The 27,790-nt window shown below is 34.7% G+C and overlaps 1 protein-coding gene across 2 annotated transcripts in view; it reads left to right on the top strand.

Moving 5' to 3' along the window:
* LOC114326138 (gamma-interferon-inducible lysosomal thiol reductase) overlaps positions 1–27,790 on the top strand; it is a 132,588-nt gene that overhangs the window by 98,643 nt on the left and 6,155 nt on the right. The window contains exons 1-3 of one of the 2 annotated variants that reach the window (XM_028274382.2): positions 2,581–2,674; positions 21,253–21,390; positions 21,612–21,812. In XM_028274382.2, the coding sequence (XP_028130183.2) occupies positions 2,612–2,674; positions 21,253–21,390; positions 21,612–21,812 (402 nt within the window). In that variant the 5' untranslated portion in view covers positions 2,581–2,611. Of the gene's footprint in view, positions 1–2,580; positions 2,675–21,252; positions 21,391–21,611; positions 21,813–27,790 lie in introns of those variants that run through there. The other variant, XM_050652470.1, reaches the window with a different exon arrangement.

The following is a 27,790-nucleotide window of genomic DNA, read 5'->3' as shown; positions in this document are numbered from 1 at the left end:
TAATATACTTGACGACGGGATATTATCAAAAATTATCACCTTAATTTGCATTTCTGTAGCTTTCTATTGTTCAGAATCTCCTATGAATGAAATAATCGCGCTAATTTCATTAAAACATGAACACAATAAGATACATTTAAAATAAATTAGTAAATAATATCTATATATTAGTTTATTGCATGTATTATAATATATTATAATGCCATATTACAAGGTATTTTACTTTCCCTCACGCGGTGCGGGAAAATTTACTTTTACGCACGCCGTGCGGGAAAGTGCAACTTTCGGAAACGAAATGCGTGCGTGAAAGTGGCTCTTTTAGCACGGCCGTAGAAAAAATTATTTTTCGTTCTTTATTTGTACATTGGTACATTTACATACAAAAGTAGTTTTAATTTGTTTTAATAAAATGTTTGTTTTGTGTTTGTTTTTTTTTTGCAAAATTTATAACTAATAAATTATTTTTCTTTCTTGTTTCTTACACTTAATCACAAAAGTAGTTTTTAATTGTTTCAAAAATTGTGTAAATATGTTGTGGTTGTGTTTTTTTTTTGTAAAATTTATTACTAATAAATTATTTTTCTTTCTTTATTTGCAACATTGTTACATTTATTACCAGATTGATAATTGTAGGGGAGCCCAAGCGAAGTTTTTTGGCAGTTATTCGGGCGCGTCAGATTATCATATGGGGAGAAACCTGGTACCCTGCAGATGTACCTCTACCATATATTGGCTCTTAACATAGGGGAGTTCGTTAAGGGGGACTCGAAAAAAATCTATCCCTAAAAATACTCGAAATTATCAGATTAATATAAGGTAAGTTAAGTACACGCAAAAGAGTGTATATTTCAAAAATCGGACGATTTGAGCGGGGCGTAAGGAAATGGGTGAGTCAAAAATTTCACAAAAAAAAGCGAATGTTTCGCGAAATGAACGTCAAATCGAAAAACTAAAAACTACATGTTCAATATTTTTCAAAAATCTATCAAATGATACCAAACGTGACTCTCACGGAGAGGGGTGGGGGGTAAATTTAAAATTTTAAATACAAATGCCGCGATATTTCGCAAAATAAAAATCAGATCAAAAAACTGCAAAAATACACTTATTCTATATTTTTTAAAAAATCTATCGAATGGTACCAAACACGACCCTCCACGGAGGTGGGGTGGGGGGTTACTTTAAAATCTTAAATAGGAGCCCCAAATTTTTATTACAGATTTATATTCTCTACCTAAAAATAAGCAACTATTATTCGAAACATTTCTTCGAATTATGAATAGATGGCGCTATAATAATCGGAAAAACGATTATTGGAAATGGAAAATTAAGTTAAAAAATGGCAAGTCCCCACTAAAATGGAAAATTTTACTTAACTTTTTTTGGTTTTAGGACCTAATAATCACAACCCACAGCGCTCGAGTGACTGCACATTTAGCATACTTTGCTCCCCTACCATAATCAATAATCGTAAATTGTCATTTTTGGACAATCCAGTCATGGTTTACTCAAAAGTTTTAGACCCGTAATTAATAATTTGCTCTGAAAAATGAAAATATCTCGAAAACTAATAAATTTAGACATAGGGAATGTTTTATAAAAATTAAAGTACGGTAATGATACTTTTCGATAGTGATATAAAATAAATGGTGTTTCATTTAAAATTACTGAGAAAATAATGTACTTGCACTTGCGTTTTGACTCACCCTGTATACAATATACAGAAAATTAGCAATATCAATCCTTTATGAAAATTTTGACAATAAATAAAAAAATATGGCATCAATAATCCATTGCTTTTGTGGTTATTTTTATTTATACAGTGGGTTGAACTTGTTACGATTTTCATATAAAATTGGTTATAATTTTGTAAGTACCATGTATAACCGTTGTATAACATAACAAACCTTTATATTTTTGTAATGGAGAAGTTAAAATGATTTTGAGTATAAAATAAAATATAGGGTATTCCATTTAAAAAAAAACAAAAGTTTGATCTGCCACTATGTTATAGAACACCCTGTAACATTCTAATTAATTTTGAAATCAGAATCTCAAAGTTGGCTACAATTTTTGTTATTAACTTTTATTGTTATCTATTACTACAACGGATCTACGGAGCTTTACCCCACTAATCAATCACCCTGTACCTACATATAATTCTTATAGTTGATAAAAGTATTATATTATTGTTTATTAATTGGCAAAACCACATAGTATCAAATTATAAGCATTATCAAATAAATGGTATCCATTTAATTGGATATGTAAATAAATTCTAGTTCGGTAAGATTCTCCTTAATTGATGCAATCCAACTCCAATTCCGATAAATCGCTGTACCGTTTAGACACGACGATAAATTGAAACAACTCGATAGTTACAATAAATTGATGCAATCCGATACCAACTTCAATCCAACTCCAACTTTGATAAATCGCTGCGATGCACCGTTTATACACAACGATAAATTGCAATAACTCGATTGATATCAATAAATTGCTTGATTTATCGTTGTGTCTAAACGCCGCTTAATACTAAGAAGAAGAAGTTACAGCTCAGTATACTATAAAAATGAGTCTTACTGAAGTATGTATTTACAATTTAACCAAGATGTTCGTATCAAAGTTGGTATTGTTCTTCGCAGCCACTGTGTGCGTGTCATCCAGCGTGCAGGTAAAATATAATTAAATATTTTCAATATTCTTTTGGACTTTTATATAATTTAAGTGATTTTTTTAATATGTTATAGCCTTATCACAGAATAGAAAACGCAACTTATTCTTCAATATCTTCAATAACAATATCTCTGCAATAATACTGATGCTAGACAAGTAAATTGTCACAGTATACCAAGTGTACCAACAAAACTATGTTTTTTTCTCAAAATTCGCAACACCCTGTGCAATATTCTAGCATTTATAAAATAGTAAAATGAAAACCCAACTACATATTATATCCTCAGATTTTCTTAACTTTTTGTTTTTTGATTCATTCACCTATGTTGGGTAATAACCTGTGTTAGGTCTTTAACAACTAGCCATGTTTTTAATCAATATATCCTCATTTTTTTTTCTGCTTAGTTTAATAAACCAGCCTAAAGTAAGCTATAAACAATTTTATAAATATCAAATTATTAACAGTCAAAAAGTATCTGGTTTGTTGTGAAAACTAGTAGATTTATTATTTAAAGTTCCAAATAAGTCCGTAATTTTTTTTTGTTTGATGGAAATGGAACGCGCTACAAGAAATTTGACCCACGATGAGCGTGTCCAAGCAGTGACCTTACATAACGAAGTACTTAGCTATCATGCTATCGGCTCTTTATATTGGTAACAATTTTTTGCTAATATACGATAATGCAAGACGTGACGTTGCACGAACTGTAACCAAATATTTACAACAGGTAAATCTTCGGACTTTAAATTGGCAGCCGCATAGTCCAGATCTATCGAAAATGTGTGGGACATAATTGGCAGAAGATTATGACAGCGTTTGCCACCTCCTAGAACCTTACAAGAGTTAGAAACAGTAAGCGAATGAATAAAAAAAACAAAATGTTAAGAAAGCCTGGGGCTACAAGTGAGTTTTAATTTCAATGTTTTATATATGCTAAAATATTCCACAGGGTGTTCTTAACTTTGAGAAAAAAACCCAGAGTTCCCAAATGGCAGTTATTGAGCCCAAATGGCATTTACCTGTCTAGCAACAGCAGTATTCAGCGATATCTTTAAAGAATAAGTCTAGGTATAACATATTAAAAAAATTACTCCATTAAAATTAACATATTAAAAAAACATCTAATGCTGATTGTGCTACTGCATCTACATCATCGGCAAAGGCGAAAACGATCTTTGCTCTCCGAATAGCGATACCGAAATTTTTCGCATGACATATATTAAGTCCGGGTTAAACAACATTGGGGACAGAGAATCTCCCTGTCTCAGTCCAGAATTTACGCAGAAAGCATTTGATGTTTTTTCTCCTTTTCTAACTTGTGCAAAGAAGTTACACATATTTGTGTTACTGCGGCTATTTTTCTAGGTAGGGCCAGCTCGACCACTTTATTCCATAGTCTATTGGCCGGTTTCACCAACGACAAATAGTAGTTTATTCTATGATTAAAGTTATTCGACCAATAAACTGACATTTCTCCATTTTACTAACATCAAATAAGACTTATTTTATTTATTTATCAAAAAAATATTTACTCTTCAAATAAATTGGCAAGTTAATCTGGCTGTTATTATTTAGAGGAAGGTAAATCCGCCAGTTTAACTTTAAATTATCAGTAGTAATTGCACAAGAGCTCTAAAATTATCGAATTTTTCCCGAGTGACACTTTGACAGTTTAATTTCACGACCCGAAGGGGAGTGAAATTATGTCAAAGTGGCACGAGGGAAACAATTCGATAATAATTTTAGAGATCGAGTGCAATTTGCTGCGGTTATTTCATGAATAAAACTGTTCAAAACCAAAATTTTATTGTAATTGATTTATGTAAGTACAAATTACTACAGTTAAGCACACAGTTGTTATAAATATTTCACGGTTGAAAGTCATCACTTTTTAACTTTTAAAACAGTAGTTGTCATTAATGTCACTGAATGTATTTTTTCGTAGCAACGAAGGGCATCTGACGTAATATACTTGACGACGGGAAATTATCGAAAATTATCAGTTTAATTTAGATTTCTGTAGCTTGCTATTGGTCAGAATCTCCTATGAATGAAATAATCAGTAGTAATTGCACAGGAGCTCCAAAATTATCGATTATTTCCCGAGTGACACTTTGACAGTTTTAATTTCACGACCCGAAGGGGAGTGAACATACAGTTTAAATTAAATTTTAAAATCATTTTAAATCACCTTTTTCAAATTGCGCAAGTTGTACTATTATTATTAATGTTAATAAATGAAATATAAATATTTTGACGTTTCACAATTTGACAATTCACTTTTAACTGCAGTGCCTTAAAAATTTTAAAGCACTAGTGCCTTAATAGTTATTTATGATATAAGTGTTAAAAGTACACGTTTAAGGCACGCATGTGAAATTTGCAGAATGAGCGATAGCGAATTCTGCAATTCACATGAGTGCCTTAAAAATGTACTTTTTAACACGCATTTTTTTTATGTACTTTTATGTACTTTTTTTTTAAATTGAACAGATTATATTCGTAGATATATTATATAATTCGTAAATAATTTTTTTTCGATTATAGCGCCATCTATTGACAACTAGAATAAATGTTATAAATGTCACCGACGAAATGTAATCACCGACGTGCGTTTTTTCTGTCACATGCAATTTAATGCGTTAAAAAGAAATCGAAAAACTGTGACGCACTGAAAGATCCTCATGAGAAAAAGCATATTAATATGTAGGTATTTATAAAAACAGTAGTGTTTTAAAGCTATATTGTGAATCAAATTGTGTACGAAACGAAGTAAAAATGTAGCACCACAGAACTGTCCTATCAGTAACGTACGATTTTCTAATATATTTAAATAAAATTATTATTTTCTGGAGTATTTAACTTAAAGGATTGTTTCATAAAATATATTATAATTAATAATAATAAATATTTTTGGTTATTTAATTAATATAATTCTAAACTTCTCAATATAATCGCGATTACGTGTTTCTTATTATATTACCATTTTGACACTAAGAAATGCTAGAGAAATGTCAATTTTAAAGTTGATGTTTATTTACTTTAATATAAGGTTTGTTCTAGCAAACAGTCAAACTAGTCAGAAACCTTCAGCAAACAGTTGGTCAGTGACACGGTTATTAGACTTTATTACGGTTGTCTTGTCCGACGGTGGTGGGGAGACTTATATTTTTGACTTTACGTCACAAGAGTTTACATTCCCATATTTTTAAATGATTTTCGATCATTGAATGTGTGTTATTGTGTATATATGTGTATTATTTGTGTTATTATGAAATAATTAGACAAATAGTACACATTTTATCTTATACAGGGTGGTGAATCGTAAAAAGGGCCATAGGAAACTCAATGTAAAATTCTGAATTGTTAAATTCCTGCTTCCCTAATTATTTTACATCAAAAGTCATGAGAGAATACTTGTAGAGAATTAAAATCTGTATTAAAATCCAAAGTTAAAATTTTTCTACGATTTAAATGCATTCCAAAATTTTGAAAAATATGATACATTTGCCACAATAGGTATGCGTGTAAAAGTAAGGCCACACGTTACTATTTAACTGACAGTGCTCACACCATTGACTGAATAAAAAAATCTTTATTATTAATCCTTTCTCCGCAACTGAGGGTATCTTATCAACTGTATTGTTTTTAAACAATAGATGATAAAATAAAAATATTGACAGTTCAAAAATGTGAACATTATTGCATTGTGTGTGGCCTAAGTTTGGGCTGAAAACTAAAATGTATTACATTTTTACAAAATTTTGGAATATGTTTAATTACGTAGACCAATTTTAACAGTTATTTCTAATACAGATTTCAATCCTCTACAAATAGTTTCTAATATCTTTTGATGTACAATAATTATTAGGGAAGCTGGAATTCAACAGTTCAGAATTTTACATTGAGTTAATGCAAAATTTTGACGCATGTCAAAATTCTCAATGTGTTTTAATTAGGCATTCCAAATCACGTGATATAATATGGCTGCTGGATGGCGAAACTGTCATCCATAGGCGTATCCAATGTTTAAACCACTTCATATTTAATTTGCTATCACAATTTCACAAATTTCGCTACACAATTAACAAAAAAAACAAAACCAAACAGGATATTCTTTGCAAATTTGTCAATATTCAATGTAAACATTAGATACGCCATGACCACCCCCCTTAACTATGTCTATGGGCATGTCAGTTTAGCCATCCACCGACCACCACTGACAGTTCATTGGAATCCCTAATTGTATTCATTTTTTTCGAATCCTGAGAAAACTAATAAATATTTTTGAAAAATTTAAACTCAAAATGAAAGACTACATTATTACCGAGGGCTGAAAGTCCCTGAAAACTTCTATAATGTTTATTTTAATAAGTTACAGGGCTGAAAATAAAAGAGAAGTATGATATTTAATTTCAAATATTTCATTCAATAGAATCTGCTTGTTTATTCTAAGGGGATTTCCGCCCTCGATAATAATGTAATCTTGCATCCTGCGTTTAAATTTTTCTAAAATACTTGGTTCTCTCAGGATTCGAAAAAAATCATATTACGATTCAAATGACAGTAAACTCTCGTGACGTAATCTCACCCTTAATGTTCATTGGTTAGTCGATTTAGGCAACCGTAGTAATGTCTAAGAACCGTGGGTCAGTGACACGGTTCTTAGACATTACTACGGTTGCCTAAATCGACTAACCAATGAACATTAAGGGTGAGATTACGTCACGAGAGTTTACTGTCACTGAGAAAACCAAGTATTTTAGAAAAATTTAAGCGCAGGATGCAAGATTACATTATTACCGAGGGCGGAAAGCCCCTTAGAATAAACAAGCAGATTCTATTGAATGAAATATTTGAAATTAAATATCACACTTCTCTTTTATTTTCAGCCCTGTAACTTATTAAAATAAACATTATAGAAGTTTTCAGGAACTTTCAGCCCTCGGTAATAATGTAGTCTTTCATTCTGAGTTTAAATTATTCAAAAATATTTATTAGTTTTCTCAGGATTCGAAAAAAATGAATACAATTAAAACACATTGAGAATTTTGACATGCGTCAAAATTTTGCATTAACTCAATGTAAAATTCTGAGTAATACATTTTAGTTTTCAGCCCAAACTTAGGCCACACACAATGCAATAATGTTCACATTTTTGAACTGTCAATATTTTTATTTTATCATCCATTGTTTAAAAACAATACAGTTGATAAGATACCCTCAGTTGCGGAGAAAGGATTAATAATAAAGATTTTTTTATTCAGTCAATGGTGTGAACACTGTCAGTTAAATAGTAACGTGTGGCCTTACTTTTACACGCATACCTACTGTGGCAAATAGATCATATTTTTCAAAATTTTGGAATGCATTTAAATCGTAGAACAACTTTAACTTTTGATTTTAATACAGATTTTAATTCTCTACAAGTATTCTCTCATGACTTTTGATGTAAAATAATTAGGGAAGCAGGAATTCAACAATTCAGAATTTTGCATTGAGTTTCCTATCGCCCTTTTTACGATTCACCACCCGGTATAAGATAAAATGTGTACTATTTGTCTAATTATTTCATAATAACACAAATAATACACATATATACACAATAACACACATTCAATGATCGAAAATCATTTAAAAATATGGGAATGTAAACTCTTGTGACGTAAAGTCAAAAATATAAGTCTCCCCACCACCGTCGGACAAGACAACCGTAATAAAGTCTAATAACCGTGGGTCAGTGAGAGAACATATACAGTATACAGTCACCAGTGCTATCCCCTCTACTCGCGCTGGTCCGCTATTCGCTGATTGTTTCAAACCGTTTGAAACTGATGCTAGAACAAACCTAATACAAATATTTCGGCGTATTATTAATATATTTCGGCAAGAAATGAAAACTGATTGACATCATTAATTAGAATAAAGAATTAGAGATATTATTTGTACAGTAAACAAAAACAAAGAAAATGTCTGATAAGTAATGACATTAACGTGGCCATGATGAAAAGTCACATTCTAATGATTTGGCAGTGCTCTTACGTCAGAAATTTTGACCTACGTAATCTTGCTTTTGTAGTAAAAAGACAATAGATAAATTGCATTTATCTACTCTATATCATATTATGTATAAGTTTTTAGTTTGTGAGAACTGTCATTATAGATAGCAGTGCGTAAAGTGTTTAAGGTGTGCGTGAAGTAACAATGTATTTTAAATGGGACTTACTTTTTCGCGCTGTTTTTGATACACTTTCATATAATCAAATATCCTTAACTTTTGCGTTGTCATGGTGATGATATAATGAGCAATAAATTACGACAAAAGTTTTGACAGTTTTGTGGTTTGAAAGAAGTCAAAAATTTTTTCTACGACCGTTTAATAATATGCATATTATTCGTTATTTTTTCATAGGTAATAGCACCCATTACTGTACCCGTGAGTAATAATTCATTACTCACGGGTCATTACTCACGGGCTGAAGTTAGATTCAAGTGGCGCATGCCACTTTTAATATTAATCGTATATAGGTAAACTGCAAATAAAATTACTTAAACTTGTTTATTTAATACAATAATTATTGTAATTTATATCAATAATTAACTTCGAAAAATTTTGAAAGGAATTTTAACTGTAACAATGTCAGTATATTACAACGATTATATATCAACGCATGAAAGGCAATCCTTCCTAACCGACATCTATACAAATGTGCAGGAGAGCTGATCAAAAATTTTTTTTATTGAAAAATTCTTATAAAATATTTACTTTTCATCATAGATAAATACTTGTTAGAGTTTAGGCATTATAATATTGTGGGCTTTTATCTAAGAAGTAATATTTAAACTTAACACTTCAAGTTTACCATTTAGAGTTGGTTAGTAAAATATTACCCCAAAAAAATAACAGGTACAACTATCTATGCGCCTGAGCCTACAAAAAAACTTTCAAGTATATTCAGTTACATACTTAAGCTACTGTATATGCAAATAGGTAAAAATGTATTAATAACGAAAAAATATTTTTGAAAAATAGGAAAAAAAAACTAAATAATTAAATTTTAGTCAGGTCCTTCAAGAAAAATAATCTAATTACTTATTATAAAGTAATATTTGCAACTCTATCCGACATTTTTGAAGGGAGTGAGTTTAACAAATAAAACGATTTTTGTTTTTAATCAATATTTTTATTGTATTGCAGTATTTTTTTGAATTAAAAATTAAGAACTTAAACAAAATTTGGTTTTTATAATAAACACTGGGTACGAATAAAAAAATCTTCTAAATAATTGTTAAATAACATACTTAAGTAACATCAAGAATTTTCTTAAACAAGAAAGAGATCTCAACATATTATTAATTATTATTACTCCAAATAAGGCACAGTGCACAGTTTAACATCACAAGACTCATCAGAGTTAAAAAAGTTTCTTTAAAAATTCATACATAATATTATGTTCGTGTGTACTGTTTCATTAACACTTAACTATGGTACTAAGATCCAAAACTCTAACTATTGGAAAAATAATTGATAAAGAACACATTAAATGCAAAATTAACCAAGTGTACTTAGAGTAATATCCTATGTAAGACAATTTGTAAGGAACTCTATAATTCAATCTCAAACATATAACAAATGATAGCAAACAAGCAAAACAAATAATAGTTAAAAAATTAACTTGAAATCGTATTTGGTCAAGACTGTAATACTGGAACCTCAAATAATTAAACTTATAAAAAATATGCTACTTAGGGGGGCTTGCGTAACGCTTCCTAAATCAATTTATGCCTAAACGCATTTAATAATGTCATTGAATCTTTTTCTAATCCAAACAGATGACGGAGAAACAATAATTGCATTTTAATGCATTTACCCATAAATTTATTTAGGAAATGTTACACAAGCCGACCGTATACTTTTTATTAATCAGCCGTAACACTTTGACTTCTTATACGTTATAACATCAAAATGAAAGCAACCACAAATTATAATATACTCGTAATACTAATATTAATAACATAATATCAAAACAAAACTGTAGCAAAAATAAATTAAAAATCGCAATCAGGATCTTCTACGTCTGATTCTGGTAACACATCTTTCATATTCGCATCCCGTGGAATGTTCAAATATTCATGATGAAAACAAGCTGGAATGACTTGGTCAGTACAAAGTTTCTGAAGATCGTGATATTTCTTTTGGAAATGGGCAGTAGTGATTTATAGCAGGACATAAGTGGGACCCTACTCTTAGGCTGGACTTCAACATCGAATAATTTGGCAACAGAATTCATAGATGTTTTTATAGAAACAATGTGTTTGTCTTTCTTAAAAGTAGCAATCCGAACTTTACTTATTTTGCCAGTAAGATTTCCTTTAAAATATTGGTCTCCAATGTTATCCCATTTTTTAAATTGATCATAAGATATTCGCTCAACATTAAATGGCGATGGATTATTTCTAGCAGTTGAGAAAATGGTGAACCATTGGGAAGGTGCATAAACAGTTGTATGTTTAAGGTTATTTTCAATGATGGCGTGAGACGTATCCACTGACATATAAGTGTGCTCAGTTAGTAGGAAATTCAACTGAATTGTTTCAAGATTATTACATTCCTGCAAAGTTTGATGAATCATTCTCATAACATTGCGGTTCCGGTTTTGCCCTGGACAACAATCGCAGTATAACAGCAATCGTTTAACATTTCCTCTGGCATCAACAGATTTAATGTATTTATGCAAAATTGTTGCTACTTCATTTGCACCTCGTTTACCATTAGATTTGTCATAATAATAACAGAATACTTTACGAGTGCCATTCTCGTAGAAACATAGGTTATAAACAGCCAGTTTTCTACTATAGTATAAAAGCATTGAAGGTGAATATGGCGTATTCAAGACCTTTTGAAGACCAAAGCTGACGCATAATGTAAAAGAATCATCTTTATGGATCTTTTTGTGACTTTTGAAACGGGCGTAACTTTCTTCTTTTTCTTTCTCATGCTGTTCTTTTTCTTTCAGTTTGTCAGGATCAGTGTTTTTTGCAAACATAAGGCATTTCTTGCACTTATCTTTCTTTGGTATATGAAAGCCGACGTTAAACTGCTCATGAAATATTTTGCGAAAAATTCTCTCACTCACAATATCCATACCTTGATTAATGACATTATTTTTATAACTTCCGTAAAGAGTTGGTATGTTCTTGAATTCTTCTGGTAAATAAACTTTACTGGAATCTTGGCGGCCATAGTGCGATGGTAAAGCAGGCAAACTTTATATAAAGTTTATAACGGCATCCAGAGTAGTTTGTTTGGTTTTATTTGACGGCTCCATCTTTCCTCTCATGTCTTCCTTGGCACATCCCCACTCTGCATTTTTAACAATACTATAAATAGTTTTATCTGAAACATTCATAGTGGCTGCTAAGAACTGTAAGCATACATTTCTCTTACCTTCTCCTTCATTTATAAAATATTTTATAATACAGTTGCGTTTTTCAGACTCACTGCGCTTGCGCTTCACACCTACTCTTTGCGCCAATCATACCAACCAATCTCGTCGTCGAGTTATATCCAGTTTCCAGAAATCCCTCCCTGGGACTGTAATTCTACCTCGACGACGGTGGGAGGGCCGAGTAACCGGTCGTGGTCCCTAAAAAAATTGTGAGGGGAGCACGACCGATGAAACCAAGAACAGTTCCAGCGTCCAGCGACTGTGCACCGGGTGGTCGCCGGACACCGCCGCTGGACGCTAAAAGGCGGCGCAACTGAGGCGAGCAGTTGCGACGCCTTCGCCTTCAGCAGTCGTATTTCACCCTCCAACTTCCCTGCGACTACTCTAATTCCTAAAGTTAATCTCGCCCACTCCAGCGTTGTGGCCGGGGGTCGATGGTGGAGCCCCACGCACCATGCGGGGGCTCTGCCGTCGAACTCCGATCACAAATCTCTATTCGAAATCTTTTTCGACATACCCATAACGAGTAGCCGCCATGTCTTACCCCGCCAAAGTACCTTTCCCAACACACATCCACTCCCAATCCCGCGTAACAGTGGAGGCAGCAGTTACGCGGAAATTCCAGGTAGCCTGTGAACACAGGCTGCTACTGCGTCCGGAGGCAACCGTGATAAAAAGCCTAGAGGAGTAAACCTCAATAAAATAATCCCCACTATCACGGTGGAAGGCATCGTGCCAAAGATATGAGAGATGCGAGGGTTAGAGCATCACAAACGATCCCTTCGGGATACCTGGCGACCTCCCGAAGAACCTAGCCTTAACGTGGTAAGGGCGCACTGCCACGTCGGACGCGTAGCACGTCCCGACTCGTGGGAATTCATATGAATAAAACCAACTCAAAAAAACCTAAAGGAAAAAATAACGACGACCAAAGGCAAAAGGACAATGACGACGCATTAATTAGTAAAATTGAGAATAGGGAAGAACAGTCGCAAGACGGCACAATAGATGAAGATGAGCTGAGAAAGTTTGAAAGGGAATTGCTACAACGGCACGATCAACAGCCTAAACTAAACAGGTCGGGTGCCATAAAGCACTCGACACTTGTAGGGGAAGAAATTAATACAAGAGAAGAAGAAGAAAAAGAGGAGGAAGAGAAAGAAGAGGAAGATCCCTCGGTGAAAATCCTGGAAGCGAAAGCCTTCACAGAAAGTCACGATGAAAAAACGGAAGAAGAAAGGGGAGGAACTTGGGAAGATATAGAGGAGAGTGTTTTAACAGCCTTCTTGTTCGACGAAGAGGACAGAAGAGAAATGCAGCAAATGAAAAAAAGAAAAGGGGACAGCCTTGAGATAAATGAAAAATTCAAAAAAGAAAAACTTGAAGAAAGCAAAAAATATCCAGAAGAAACCGACAGGGAAAAGGTCCAACGGAAAATGAAACAAATACTCGATATACTTAATACAGAAGGCCCAATAGAGGACGAAAGAATAAGAATGAAAAAACTCATAGGGGAAATTAACTCTATGCAAAACAGAAAAATTAGCCCAAATCAAACAACACAAGGGGAGGAGAAAAATATAAGATGCGAACAATGTAAAATTAAGATCGAGCAAGAGAGACAAAGAAAAGAAACAGAAAAAATAATAGGAATTGTAAACAAGGGAGGAGACATAGACACCTTTAGTCAAATCCACGAGAAGAAATGGGAGGACAAGGTGTTTGAAAAAACGAAGTGGGAACATGGGGGACTGCAAGAGACAATTGAAAAAAAAGAATGCATAATAATAACTAAAAACGAAATAAAAGACGGAGGGGTAGAGGGCGTCATAAGAACGCTCAGGGAAGAAGTAGCAGAAATCATTGAGGAATGCAAAGTGGGCGACATAGAGTACATAGAAAATGTAAAGAAAAGCTCTATGGCCAACCAAAGGAGGCAGTGGTACACATATGTAACCAAAGTGGGTGAACAGGGAATGTATGAAATGGCTGTAAAGGCCATAAATATAATAAAAAAAAGGGAGAAGCCCCCGGAAACCGTTAGAGTCATCGTTAACAACGAGATAAATAAGGAAGATGTGCGAAAAGCTCTCGAATTTGTGGGGAGAAAAGAAAATATAGTATGGGAAATAGTTATCAGAGGGAAGGAGATGGATAAAGGGGAGAGGCATGAGCAGGAAGAAGCGCTCCTAATCAAAACGGGGGGGAAATCATACACTGATGTATTAAAAGAGATGAATCAGAAAATTGATATAGGGAAGATTGGCTTAAAAGTAAATAGGCTAAAAAAAACAGAAGGGGGAGACATCCTCGTAAAACTAAAGGGGAAGGGAGCAGCGGAGAAACTGAAGAAGGAGATGGACAGTAAAATAACGGGAATGAGCATGGCTGTTCGGAAGAAAGAAAATTATTTTTCCATCACGGCAATAGACCCTGGGTTTACAGAAGAACAGCTAATAAGCGCGATAACAACATATACCGGTATCCCCGAGGACGAAATAGATGTCAAAACGCTACGTATAAATAGGCATGGGGAACAGGTGGCGACCATAGCCGTACGCCCCTCAAAAGCAGAAGAGCTACGGAGGTATAGAACGATAGTAATAGGTTGGGTTATATGCCCCATAATGGAACGCCATACGCCAGTAAGGTGTTATAAGTGCCTCCATTATGGTCACAGCACCTATGAGTGCACAGGGGAGAGCAGGGTAGCATGCTGCTACAACTGCTTTAAAAACGGGCATACAGCGGTGCAGTGTAGCAGCACTGCGTACTGCTTAACTTGTAAGGAAGAGGGTCATAGAATGGACCGCATGACATGCCCAGCCTATAGGGCGTGGGTGTACGGCAGGGGAGGGGAAAGGGAACCCATAAAACATTAAAAGAAACAAAAGCGAAAGGGTGAGAAGTGGTTTCCTGATGAACGGAGGTGGGTCCGTATACAGCCCACCAGTGAAACAGGAAATCACCTTTTATAGGGTAAATTTATCGATTTTAATCATACATATTTTTATTTATTTATTTAATTTATTTGAAAATTTTATCTATACACATTTTATTTATATAAATTTTATTTATATAAAATTTAATTTCACATATAATTTTAAAAAACTTAGTGTGTTGTGTATTGTCCAGTATACCATTTTAATCTTTTATTTATTTATTTACCTATTTATTCATTTTATATTTACACCTTTATTTTATTTATATTTATTGTGTTCAATATATACAAACGGATACGGGTCAACTCTCTAGGGAACTGAACCAAAAATGAACCTCAAGGATCAACCTGGTATAAGGATAATGCAGGTGAACGTGGGCCGCGCAAAACGGGCACACGATCTCGTCCACGCGAAAGCCTGCACGCTAAAAATAGACTTACTCATCGTCCCGGAACCTAACAAAAAAATAACGTCGGACGGTGGTTGGGTGCAGGATACAAACAAAAACGTGGCGGTGCTCTTCAGAAATAAAGATCTTGGCGTGCGTGGCATAGTCAGGGGCGGAAATTATATTCTCATTAAGATGAAGGATTTTTGTCTCCTGGCATGCTACATATCTCCAAACATACCCATCAGAGACTACAAACAAAAAGTAGATGAAATAATGAGCATCGCTACAAGAGAGAAGCAAATAATGATTGTCGGGGACATCAACGCAAAATCTAGGTCATGGGGCTCTCCCATGAATGATGAGAAGGGAGAGTTCTGGAATGAATGGATAGCCCAGGCTAGCCTCCATGTACTCAACAACAACAAACCCACATTCGTAAGAGGGGCTAGCAAATCACATATTGATGTAACCATTGCAACCGAAAGGCTATCCAGACGCATAAAAAATTGGGATGTCCTCGACGAACAGTTATTCACCTACCACTGTTACATAACGTACGAGGTGATGGTTAAAGGGAGGGTTCTAAGAAAACCGATAGGTCGAAGAGAGAAAATATTAAACAAAAACAGGTACCTGTCGGAGATTAAAAAAATCGACGAAGATGCAATTACAGATCTCGGCCAACTTAGGAAGACACTCGCTAATGCCGTTGAGTTGGCCACAGAAAAGACAAAAAATAACGAAAGAACCCCCTATTGGTGGACGGATGAGATAAGAGAACTACGGAAAGTGTGCCTCCGAGCTCGGAGGAATTACACAAGAAGCCAGGGCAACCCCGAGCTCAATGAGATATATAAAACAGCGAAGAGGAATCTAAACAACAAAATAAAGAAAGAGAAAAAGGAAAGGTGGCAGAATCTGATAGACGCGCTAGAAAATGACATATGGGGAGACGCATACAAAATAACAATGAAGTCTCTCAAAATGATCGCCCCATACAGACTAGACGAAGACCAGCGGCGTGAATCTGCGGAACTTCTCTTTCCTGCCAAGGAGGAGCAAGCTTTCTTGAAGATTTTCCCCACGGTAGTGGAGGAGTTTACGGAGGAAGAAATAAAAGCCGCTGGTCAGGAAATCAAATCGGGTAAAGCTCCCGGCCCCGATGGTCTGCCACCCGAGGCACTGAAGATAATAGCAACAGAGAAACCAGGTTTGATCAGAAGAGTATTTAACAATCTACTGCGGAATCAAGAGTTTCCCAGGGAATTAAAGGAAGCAAATCTGGTATTGCTACTCAAGCCTGGGAAACCCCCCGACTCGGCATCCTCCTACAGGCCGATATGCCTTCTAGACTGTCTTGGCAAGTTTTATGAAATTCTTGTGAAGAAGAGGCTGGAAGGGGTATTGGCAAGTGAGAGAGCTCTATCCAGTCAACAATTCGGATTTCGAAAAGGTCGATCAGCAGTAGACGCAGCGATCTGGATTAGAGACGCGGCACAAATAAGTAGAAAGAGGTGGGTGGTACTTGTTCTATTGGACATTAAAAATGCCTTCAACTCGGCGAACTGGGGCCTCATCATCGACAGGATTGTCGAGCTGGGGGCCCCGGATTACATGTCCAATATAATAAAGGACTACCTATCGGAAAGAAGCGTATGCATAACGAAGAAAAATAAGATGAATATGACTGCTGGAGTACCCCAAGGGTCAGTCCTGGGACCCACATTATGGAACATATTATACAATGGGGTACTAGAGGTAAATAGAACACTAGGAGTAAGGGCAATAGCATACGCAGACGACCTAGCCCTACTAATCGAGGACGACACGAATCGGGGCATCATACATAAAGTAAACACAGCAATAGAAAAAACCGCGAAATGGATAGAGAACAACGATTTAAAATTGGCAGTAGAAAAGACTGAGATAATTATCTTGAGGGGACGGCGGGATCGAAAAGACATTAATTTTCGGTTCAGAGGCTCCGAACTAAAACCCCAGAAAACAGTTAAGTATTTGGGAATAATCTTCGACGACATAAGGTCATTCGGCCCACATATACATGAAGCATGTCGGAAAGCGGAGGCAAGGACCTCAGTCCTACAAAAATTAATGCCGAATATAGGAGGCCCTGGATCACACAAACGGGCAGTAATGCTACAATCCATTATGTCAATAATATTATACGGGGCTCCAGTATGGCATGAAGTTGTAAATAAAGCCAAATACAGAGACATGCTTCTCAGAGCACAAAGAAAACCCCTGATCAGAGTGTGCAGCGCGTACAGAACCGTATCAACCGTTGCTCTACAGGTAGTGGCCGGAGCTGTGCCGGTGCACATTCTGACAGAGGAGAGGGTACGAATGCATCGAAGGGGTAACGGAGCTATAAGTTCAGGACCAGAAGAAAGAAGAAGAAGCCTGGAAAGTTGGCAGGATCAGTGGTCAAGAGAAACAGGCAAAGCCGCCTGGACGAGGACCCTTATCCCTGATGTAGTGAGGTGGTATGAATGCAGACACAGGCGCGTTAACTATTATTTCACACAATTTTTGACGGGCCATGGATGCTTTCGGGCATATACATATCGTATAAGAAAGACTGAGGACGATCTGTGTACCGAGTGTGGAGTGGTAGATGACGCGTACCACGTGATATTCGTATGCCCTGTATATCATGCAGGGCGAACCTCGCTGCAGCTGAGGATGGGGTCCCCTCTGGGTGAGCCCCAAGAATTAATGCATAAAGCCATTATGAATGAAAAAATGTTTGACTTGATCATTGGATTTGTCACTGAAACGATGAAGCATAAGGAAGAAAGAGAGAGGAGACTCCAACAAAGATAATCTGTTTGTATTTCTTTTGAACATGTGTCGTTTTGCACCGACCGGGGTGGGCAGTCAATATACAACTCCCACTTCTGCCGGGGCAGTGTCCTTTAAAATAAAAGGATTTTTAATCCTAGTGTTAGTAAATGTTAGATGTTTTGTTTTTCATGTGTTTATATCTTATGTTGTGAGTGTATAGATGAATGGGCCACTCCTACAGGGGGTGGGGAATGAAAGTTTAGTTGTTCTCACTGGCTGTTTAGTAATTCTTTGCCAGTTTACGGTGGATGGGATGATAGCGTGGTCGCGCCTCCTCACCCATTATCATGCAGATAGGTCGGTTGCCTTACGGACCCTGGCTGGCTGCATGCGTGGATGGGGTGGCGAAACCGGGTTGTCATGACAGTCACAGAGCGCACGCAGAGAGTGCTAGATGGGGTGACGAGCAAAGCTGGTGGGTCAGAGCTATGCCCGCTAAGGTCGGTTCCTGGCCCGCCGGTTGGAGAAAGAGGAGGTGAGTTTAGTTGGTAGGCGGCTTGCTACGGTTAGGCGTAGAGAGTTGAATCCAACACACCTGGGACACCTTCCCAGAAGTCTTTAGAAGATTCTCACCTCCCAAAAAAAAAAAAAAAAAAAAAAAAAAGTTTCCAGAAATGGTTAAATATGCTTTCTCTTCTTTCTTCTGGGATAGATACACAGTTATTCCCACATTTTTTTCCTTGACATGGATTCGGGAGAACTTTCTTGGCTGGTACTGTCACTCCCTTCTTAGTTGTATATTCTTCCCCAGCTCTCTTCTTCTTAGATCTTTCTTTTCTTTCATTATTTTTTCTTTCCCTCAATCCAGCGTCACCTACAGTTTCTTCTTCTATGCCCGATCCATTCGTTATTGGTTTTCTTCTTCTGAAATTCTTTTTCTTTTTTCTTGTTTTACCCGTTGACTCTGCATCATCTGTTTCCTCGTCGCTTGCACTTGCGCTCGACTGACTCGTTCCGAATACGAATACAGTATGCAGTACGTTATGCATAACCGACATTCAAAACATGGTTGCGCCTCCTAAGCGCCTATTATTTGTTTTGAAATTCAGATAAAATTATCTAAGCGACATCAAGTTGGTATCGTTTTTTATGTAAAATTATCTAAGTTCTTTTTTATACCTATTTCGCAACAAGCAAAAATGTCTAAGCACAAATGATGTCAAATACATTTTTAGGAACAAATGTATAAGGACACGTTTGGATCATATTTCTGTTTGTAAAAAAATCGGTAAGCGACTATGATAGCAAAATCTAGAACAGGAAAAAATACCGTACTGCTTGGTGCATATGATTTTACTTTCAGTAAATTTATCTAAGTTAACGGTTAATATAATTTTAAGACAGGAACAAATTACTATTCGTTTTTTTTTATAACTCAAACTGTCCAACCAACCGATATATAGAAAATTAGGACATTTTTGTTGCTTAGTCAGTTGAAAATGTGAGAATACTTAAGATTCACGTACTTCCTAAGCGACAACAAATCTCAACGCAGCGCTACGAGACCCAGACCAATCGACGCGGATTTTTATGGCGAGTCGAATGATATGTATATGTCGTTTTACCAAATTTTGTCGGTTAGGGAGCTTTGCCTTTCATGCGTTGATATGTAACAAGATAAAATTTTTATCTTGTTTACTAAAAATTTTGACGTTTATCATTTATTTTAGTGACAGTGACATTAGCGCATTTTGTTTATGTTAATTGGAATTTAAAACTAATATTGTGTTTATTTTTCAAGTAATATTGTGTTAAATATGTTATAACATATTATGTATAGTTATATTATTATATTGTATATTGTATATAATTAAATGTAAATATACATTAAAACTATATAATATGAAATACGTCTACCGACAACAGTTATTTCATATTTATTATTGTAGATTCACTGAGAGTAGGTACAACTTTAAGCTCATAATTTTTCGGAAACGAATGGAACTTACATATTATCTACATTCGCTCTCGCGAGATTTTTTTTGACACTGACGTTAGTAATTTCTTTTTTGAAAAATTCAGTTGTCAGAAGTGACTGGAAATTACTACAAAACCAATGCACCTGCTCATATCCAATATTATTAATGGTAAACAGACATAAAAATAACATAAACCTTACGCCAATCAATAATTATTTATTTAAACCATTATAATGTATTGATAGCAAATGAGAAAATTATTTATTGTACAAAATAAAAATATTTTGTAGAAATAAACTTCACAAAATTTTATGAGATTAGTAGACACTTCCACTATTTCTAATAATTCTTCTTTTTTTAATGAAAGATTAAGTTGATTTGAGTTGATTTTAGCAGTTAATAGTGTGAGGTAGGAATTTTTGTGTTGTACGTTTCCTATTCCGAATGTCTCAAAAAAAATCTCGCGAGAGCGAATGTAGTATATTAATATTATTGACTATTTCTAGTTGTATTTTTACAATAAGTAAGAATTTGGCAATAGTAGGCAACCAATTATTCATCCACGTACTAGGGATAAATAGCATTTAGGTATTTTTGTAAATTATTATAATTTAAATCTCGAGTAGTTGACAAGTAAATTTTTTACTAATAAAAATTAAAAAAAAAAAGGTCGTAGAAAAAGTATAGTATTCTACTCGCATGTAATGGCTATTACGTGCTCGTTGAATAATATACTATTAAATGTCAAAGTTTTAAAAATTATAGAATAGTAATAAATTCCAGTGACGAAGAGTTACAGTTTTTTTATTTGTTCTTCATAGATAAAATATTGTATGAAACTGTGCTTGAAGTACTTTTTGCGAACTTACGCGATGTATAGCACTCGCTCCGTTGTCGCTAGTGCGCTAAACATCGAGTGCGTTCGCAAAAAGCATACTTCACGATATGTTTCATAAATAACTATTTTAACACGGTTGTAGAAAAAAATTGATTTAAATTATTGTTTCAGGGAGCTGATCTGACTCTTACTGTGTTTTATGAAGGTCTATGTCCTCTTTGTTATCAATTTATTGTAAATCAGCTATATCCTTCATACCCTAAATTAGCAGATAGCTTGAAATTGGACCTTGTACCCTATGGATGGAGTGTAAGCGAAAATATTTGTTAAAAATGGACAAAATTAATCTGTTTTAATTTTTCAGTTTCTACACTGACTTAAATTATTAAATAGGTTTCTGTTAATCGAGTTTTTTTTCACTTCTTTTCTGAATACCAGGATAACCGAGATAACATTGAATGCTACTTATTCACAACATAATTCTCAAATCTCTATTTGTATATTTTACTAACTATTTTTTCTATTTGTAGTCTTCCATCCGTGGCAATGATGGAAAAGTAACATTTGAATGCCAGCATGGTGACGATGAATGTCATGTTAACAGAATACATGCTTGTGTTCTTGATCAAAATCCATCCTCATTAGACTACGTTACTTTCATATATCAATATTTGTCCAAGACTGACCTACGTGATCTCAACGAAAGACAAGAATTAGAACTAGCCCAAAGTGTAAGTAGGTACCTATATTTTCTTTAACTAAGTGTGTGGAAAAAGTAAATTTCGTGATATGTAAGATAAGTAAAATGTTGCCAATTCGAATATAAGTAAAATGTTGCCTATTGATGAGATAGAAAACCAACCCACATCGAGAGATATTTAAATTACATACCACTCCAACTACAACGTAAACATCAAGAAAGTATTATCAAATCTGATCGATGCCCAGCTTGGGGTAAAACATGTGCCAAGTGTCAAAGGCATAACCATTTTGCAAAAGTTTGCAGAGAAGACCATAAACCTCGTGTGAGCAGTGTGACAAGCAAACCAGAAAGTCCAAGAAAGAGAATGAGAGAGCAAAAGAAGAAAGTGCATCAAGTAACAGAAGCCAGTGTAAGTGATGTGCACAGTTCGGGAGGTGAAAGTGATGGCAGTGAACATTAGTATTTTGTCAGATCAGTAAACTCTAAATGTAAGCACAAACTTGGACCAGACATGTGGTCAGCTGATATTTATGTTAATGATAAGCCTGTGTCATTTAAATTAGATACTGGAGCTGAGGTAAGCACTTTGCCTTTATGTATTCTCAAAGAAATAGCTCCAACAACACATATCCGTAAATCTAATATATCATTAATATCATATGGGGATTCAAATTTCAAAATTAAAACAGTAGGGAAAGTTACATTAACTTGTGTTATTAAAAATGATAAAAAAGATATACCTTTTGTAGTTGTAGATACAAAAAATCAGGTTCCTTTGCTAGGGTTTAAGGAATGTCTAGAATTAAAGTTAGTCAAACGGGTAGATTCATTAGTAAGTTCTAAATTTAACAGTTTAAATGATCTAGTAACAAAATATTCACATGTGTTTGAAGGTCTAGGAAAATTTTCAACAAAATACCACATAACCTTGAGGGAAGATACCAAACCTCGAATAAGCACCATAAGACGGGTTCCACATGCTTTACGAAAACGTTTAAAAAATAAACTGTGTGATCTTGAGGCACAAGGAGTCATGAAAAAGGTAGATAAACCAACAGAGTGGGTTCACCCACTTGTCATTGTGGAAAAGCCAAATGGTGACTTAAGAGTATGTCTTGATCCAAAAGAACTTAATGGGGCCATCAAGAGAGAACACTTTCAAATTCCTTCTGTTCATGAAATGGTAACTTTACTTGGTAGGGGACAATTCTTCACTGTTTTAGTCATGAAGGATGGATATTGGCAAGTGGAGCTGGATGATGAAAGTGCAGATTTAATGACCTTTGGTACACCATTTGGTAGGTGCCAATTTAATAGACTGGCTTTCGGTATATGCTCAGCCCCAGAAGTATTCCAAAAAAGAATTTTAAAATATTTGGAAATCTTGAAGGCGTAGGCCTTTACTTTGATGATTTAATAGTCACTGGTGCATCAAAAGCAGAACATGACAGGAACTTAAAAGGGTTCTTGACTGTGCTACTAAATACAATATAAAGTTCAATAAGTCGAAAGTACAGTTCAAACAAACCCGTGTTAAGTACATGGGTCAGATATTTTCAAAGGATGGAGTGAAAACAAGTGATAAATATATCAATGTTGCAAGATTTTTAGGAATGGTAAAATATGTAGCCAAGTTCGTGCCAAGCCTATCAAAAATATCTGCCCCGTTAAGAAACTTGGATGACAAGATTGGATGTAGATTGGCAGTGGTCAAGTGAGCATCAAGATTCACTGGATCAACTAAAGCATCTGTTGACTAACTCACCAATCTTGGCAGTATTTGACGACCCAAAGAAACCAATAGAAATTGAAACAGATGCATCAAAAGACGGACTGTAGCACAAGAAGATAGACCTGCGGCCTTTGCATCTAGAAGCTTTACAAAAACTGAGCAGCAGTATGCTCAAATAGAAAAGGAAACCCTGGCTATTTTATTTGCAGTAAAGAGGTTTCACTACTTTGTCTATGGAGCTTGTGTAAAAGTTCATAGTGATCACAAACCACTGGAATCGATTTTTAAAAAAGATTTACAGTCGATTTCCCCAAGAATCCTGAGAAGGAGGTTAAAATTATTAGATTATGATTTAGTTGTGTCATACAAACCAGGAAAAACCATGTACATATCTGACACACTATCAAGGGCATTTCTAAAAAAACAATAAAAGATCTGTTGATACAGAGATAGAGTTTGCGGTTCATTCAATTGTCAGTGATTTACCGTTATCTGAGGAACGAAAAAATCAGTTTCGACAAGAGACAATAGCAGACCAGCAACTACAAGTTGTTTTTGGCTTTATCATCAGTGGCTGGCCAGAGCAAAAATATAAAATTCCAGAGAATGTCAGACACTTCGCCAAAATAAAAGAGAATCTATTTATAACTAATGATCTTCTTTTTCTAGACAATAAATGAGTTGTCCCTTTTTCATTACGAAAGGAAGCTCTAGTATTACTTAATGAGGGACATTTAGGCAAAAAAAAAACAAAAGCGCATGCACGCCAAATTTATTATTGGCCTGGTATGGCTATGGATATTGAATCATATATAAGGGCATGTAAGAGTTGCGAAAAATTTGCTAGAAAAAACCCAAAACAAACCCTATTGTCATATCCACTACCTAAAAGGCCATGGGAAATGGTAGGGTCTGATATTTTCACATATGCAGGAAAAAGTTACGTAGTTTTATTTGACGCATATTCTAACTGGTTAGAGGTATTACCCATTAGAGACAAAAGTGCTGAGGCAGTAATTGATGAAATTAAGACAGTTTTTGCACGAATTGGATCACCTGATTTTCTTGTAACAGACAACATACCTTATAATAGTGAAAAATTTAGAAAGTTTAGCAGAAACTGGAACTTTACCTTGATCTTTCGTAGTCCTAACTATCCACGTTCAAATGGATTAGCAGAAAAAGCAGTCTTAATTGCAAAAAACATGTTAAGGAAAACCATAGAGGAAAGAAAGCATGCAGTCAGCATTAATAAATTATAGAAATTATCCCTTAAAAGGCATGGGATACTCCCCATCACAACTTCTTAATAGTAGGAGATGTAAGACAGAAGTTCCAATTTCAGTTGAATTGTTACATCCATGTTTGTGTGAAAATGTTGAAATGAAAATGAAAGCTAAAAAGAATTAAATGAGACAACTGTTAATAAAAATGCAAAAATATTGAAGCCGTTGGACAGATACATGGATGTAACAGTCCTTGATCACCGTAATAACACCTGGAAGTCTGCAAAAATCTTGAATCAACATGAATCACCTAGATCATACATCCTGGAAGATGACACTGGAAACTCTATCAGAAGGAACAGATGTCACATAAGATCATCAGCAAATAAACATGTTGCAGACCTTTGGGGATGATCAAATAAAGAGTAACCAGCATCATTTGGGTGGTGATGTTAGTGTGGGTCATGAGTTGCCAGACAATGAGGGTATTGAAAGTAGGGACCCTCAATCAAGAGAAATATTAATCCTTGACAATCATACGCCTGAAATGTCAAATCCTACTAATTTATTGTACAAGGTCAGGGAGACAAATTAAAAAATCTTGTAAGCTCAACCTATAAAGAAAAAGAAAAGAGGATGTATGATACAGAGTTAAGTGACATTCATATTATTATGTTGGTAACAAGATGAATAATATGAATGTCACTTAACTCTGTATCATACACCATCTATCCCAGGCCGAAGCACCTGCTTTAATAAAAATGCATTCCAGGAAGAAAAAATACCTTTTCACTAAAAATGACTACTCGCTGTCATTTATAAACAAGGAATTCCACAGGGGGTTGAAGAAAGGAAAGAACAAAATACCACAAGCACTCCAGAAACACACATAAGAAGGGATTAAAAGATGACCACAGTATCATATGTAAAGTGCTTATCAGAAAAATTGAAAAGAATAAGAAATAAGTAGGTACAGCATCACAACAACATTCAAAACAACCAACACTGTGAGAACCATCCTGTCCAAAACCAAACCCAACAACACACAAGAAATATCCAAAAGACACCCTGTGAATGCAATAATTTCTAAGACCACTAGTGGCAAGGTAAATGAGCATAAAATATACATCAAAAGCATAGACTTTAAGAAATCCCAGATATGCAAACTTGCCTAGGAAAAGGGCCATAGAGTACAATGGAAAGATACATCCTCCTATTTCTTCTTCGTCTTCTTCCTACTTTACAAATAGGCTCAATGCCTGTTTTACTTCGGTTGTTAGCCTCAGTTGACGTTGTCTGACCATCATTTCCTCGGTAGTCCCAATGATCTTCTTCCATTTGACGATTTGTCTCTTGCTATTCGTACTATTCTATTTTCTGTCATTCTTTCTATGTGTTGATTCCATTCTATTTTTCTTCTTTTGGTTTACATGTTTATTTCTTCTATACCACATCTTGATCGTATTTCCTCACTTCTTATTCTGTCTTTTAGAGTTTTTTTGTTTTTTTTTTTTTATTTATAACAGCATCAACCACTTTGGGTTATTAGCTGTACTATAATAAATATATGGTTACTTTAACCTAATACATAGTATTTTTGATTATTACATTGTTCAAAGTTAAGTTACAATATCATAGTTTACAAATTAGAAATGGGATTTACAAAATGTTAACAGTGGTTACAGTTTGATTAAATCAATAATGTCTTTCAAATAAATTGTAAGCTTACAGTGTGTTCTTAAGACTGCTTTTAGACTGTTAGGTATTGAGTGTTTTCCCGTTTGTTTAACACTTTTTCTTTAAGGAACGATTTGTAGTCGGAAACAGACACTAAGTTCACTAACACTGAAAACGCACTGTGTATTGCTTCTGAAAAACTGCTTTTTCGTTTCCTTGAAGTCTAATGTGTGATGGAACCCATATAAAGCCTACATGCTTCCTCGTGTTCTTTAGGAAATGTAATTGTTCTTTTATTAAAATGCCTATAGGATTACTTGTATACAGGGTGTCCAGAAACTCTACCGACAAACGAAGACAGGAGATTCCTAAGATAATTTTAAGATAATTTAACCCAATTCACCTAGTCCGAGCTAGAGCTCTTTGAAGATGGCGTCATGTAATTAGTTTTTCTTAAATACCTCCAGAACGCTTCTATTTAGAAAAACTAAAATTGGTATACATATTTACTTTCCAGAAATGAATCGATTCCATCCATTGCGAATTTCTAGTGCAACTCATAGGCGTCCGTTTTGGGTAGGGCAACGGTTATTTTATCGCCTAACTTTTTTGTCTTTAATTTTTAAGCATTTTTGACTCTGAATTATTTAACTGTAAGTTATTCTAGTACTAAAAGGTACTCTTAGTTTAAGTCGATAGGATACACCGTTTGCTAGAAAAATCGATTTGAAAATTTTTCGTTCCTTGAATTAAAAAAAAAGATACAAAAAAAACTATTTAGAAAGATGAAAACTGGTACATTTATTTATATTCCAGAGATTAATTGATTTCATTAATGGCGAATTTCTAGTACCGGTCATAGGCGTCCGTTTTGGGTAGGTCAACAGTTATTTTATAGCATACCTTTATTGTCTTTAATTTTTAAGTATTTTTGACACTAGATTATTCAATTATGAGATATTCGAGTACTAAAAGTTACTCTTGCTTTAAGTTGGTAGAATACATCGGTTTTTTTTTTAATTTTTTTTTAACTTTTTTTTTCAAATTCCCAAAATTAAAAACTTTCAAATCGATTTTTCTGGAAAACGGTGTATCCTATCGACTTAAAGTAAGAGTACCTTTTAGTACTAGAATACCTCACAATTTAATAATCCAGTATCAAAAATGCTTAAAAGTTAAAGACAAAAAAGTTATGCGATAAAATAACCGTTGCCCTACCCAAAACGTACGCCTATGACCGGTACTAGAAATTCGTAATGGATGGAATCGATTCATTTTAGGAAAGTAAATATGTATACCAATTTTCGTTTTTCTAAATAGAAGCGTTCTGGAGGTATTTAAGAAAAACTAATTACATGGCGCCATCTTCAA

This window comes from Diabrotica virgifera, chromosome 5 (assembly GCF_917563875.1).
Source record: "Diabrotica virgifera virgifera chromosome 5, PGI_DIABVI_V3a".
NCBI classification, from domain to species: domain Eukaryota; kingdom Metazoa; phylum Arthropoda; class Insecta; order Coleoptera; family Chrysomelidae; genus Diabrotica; species Diabrotica virgifera.
Note: the sequence above shows the minus strand (reverse complement) of the source record. Positions and strands in the feature narration are given on the sequence as shown.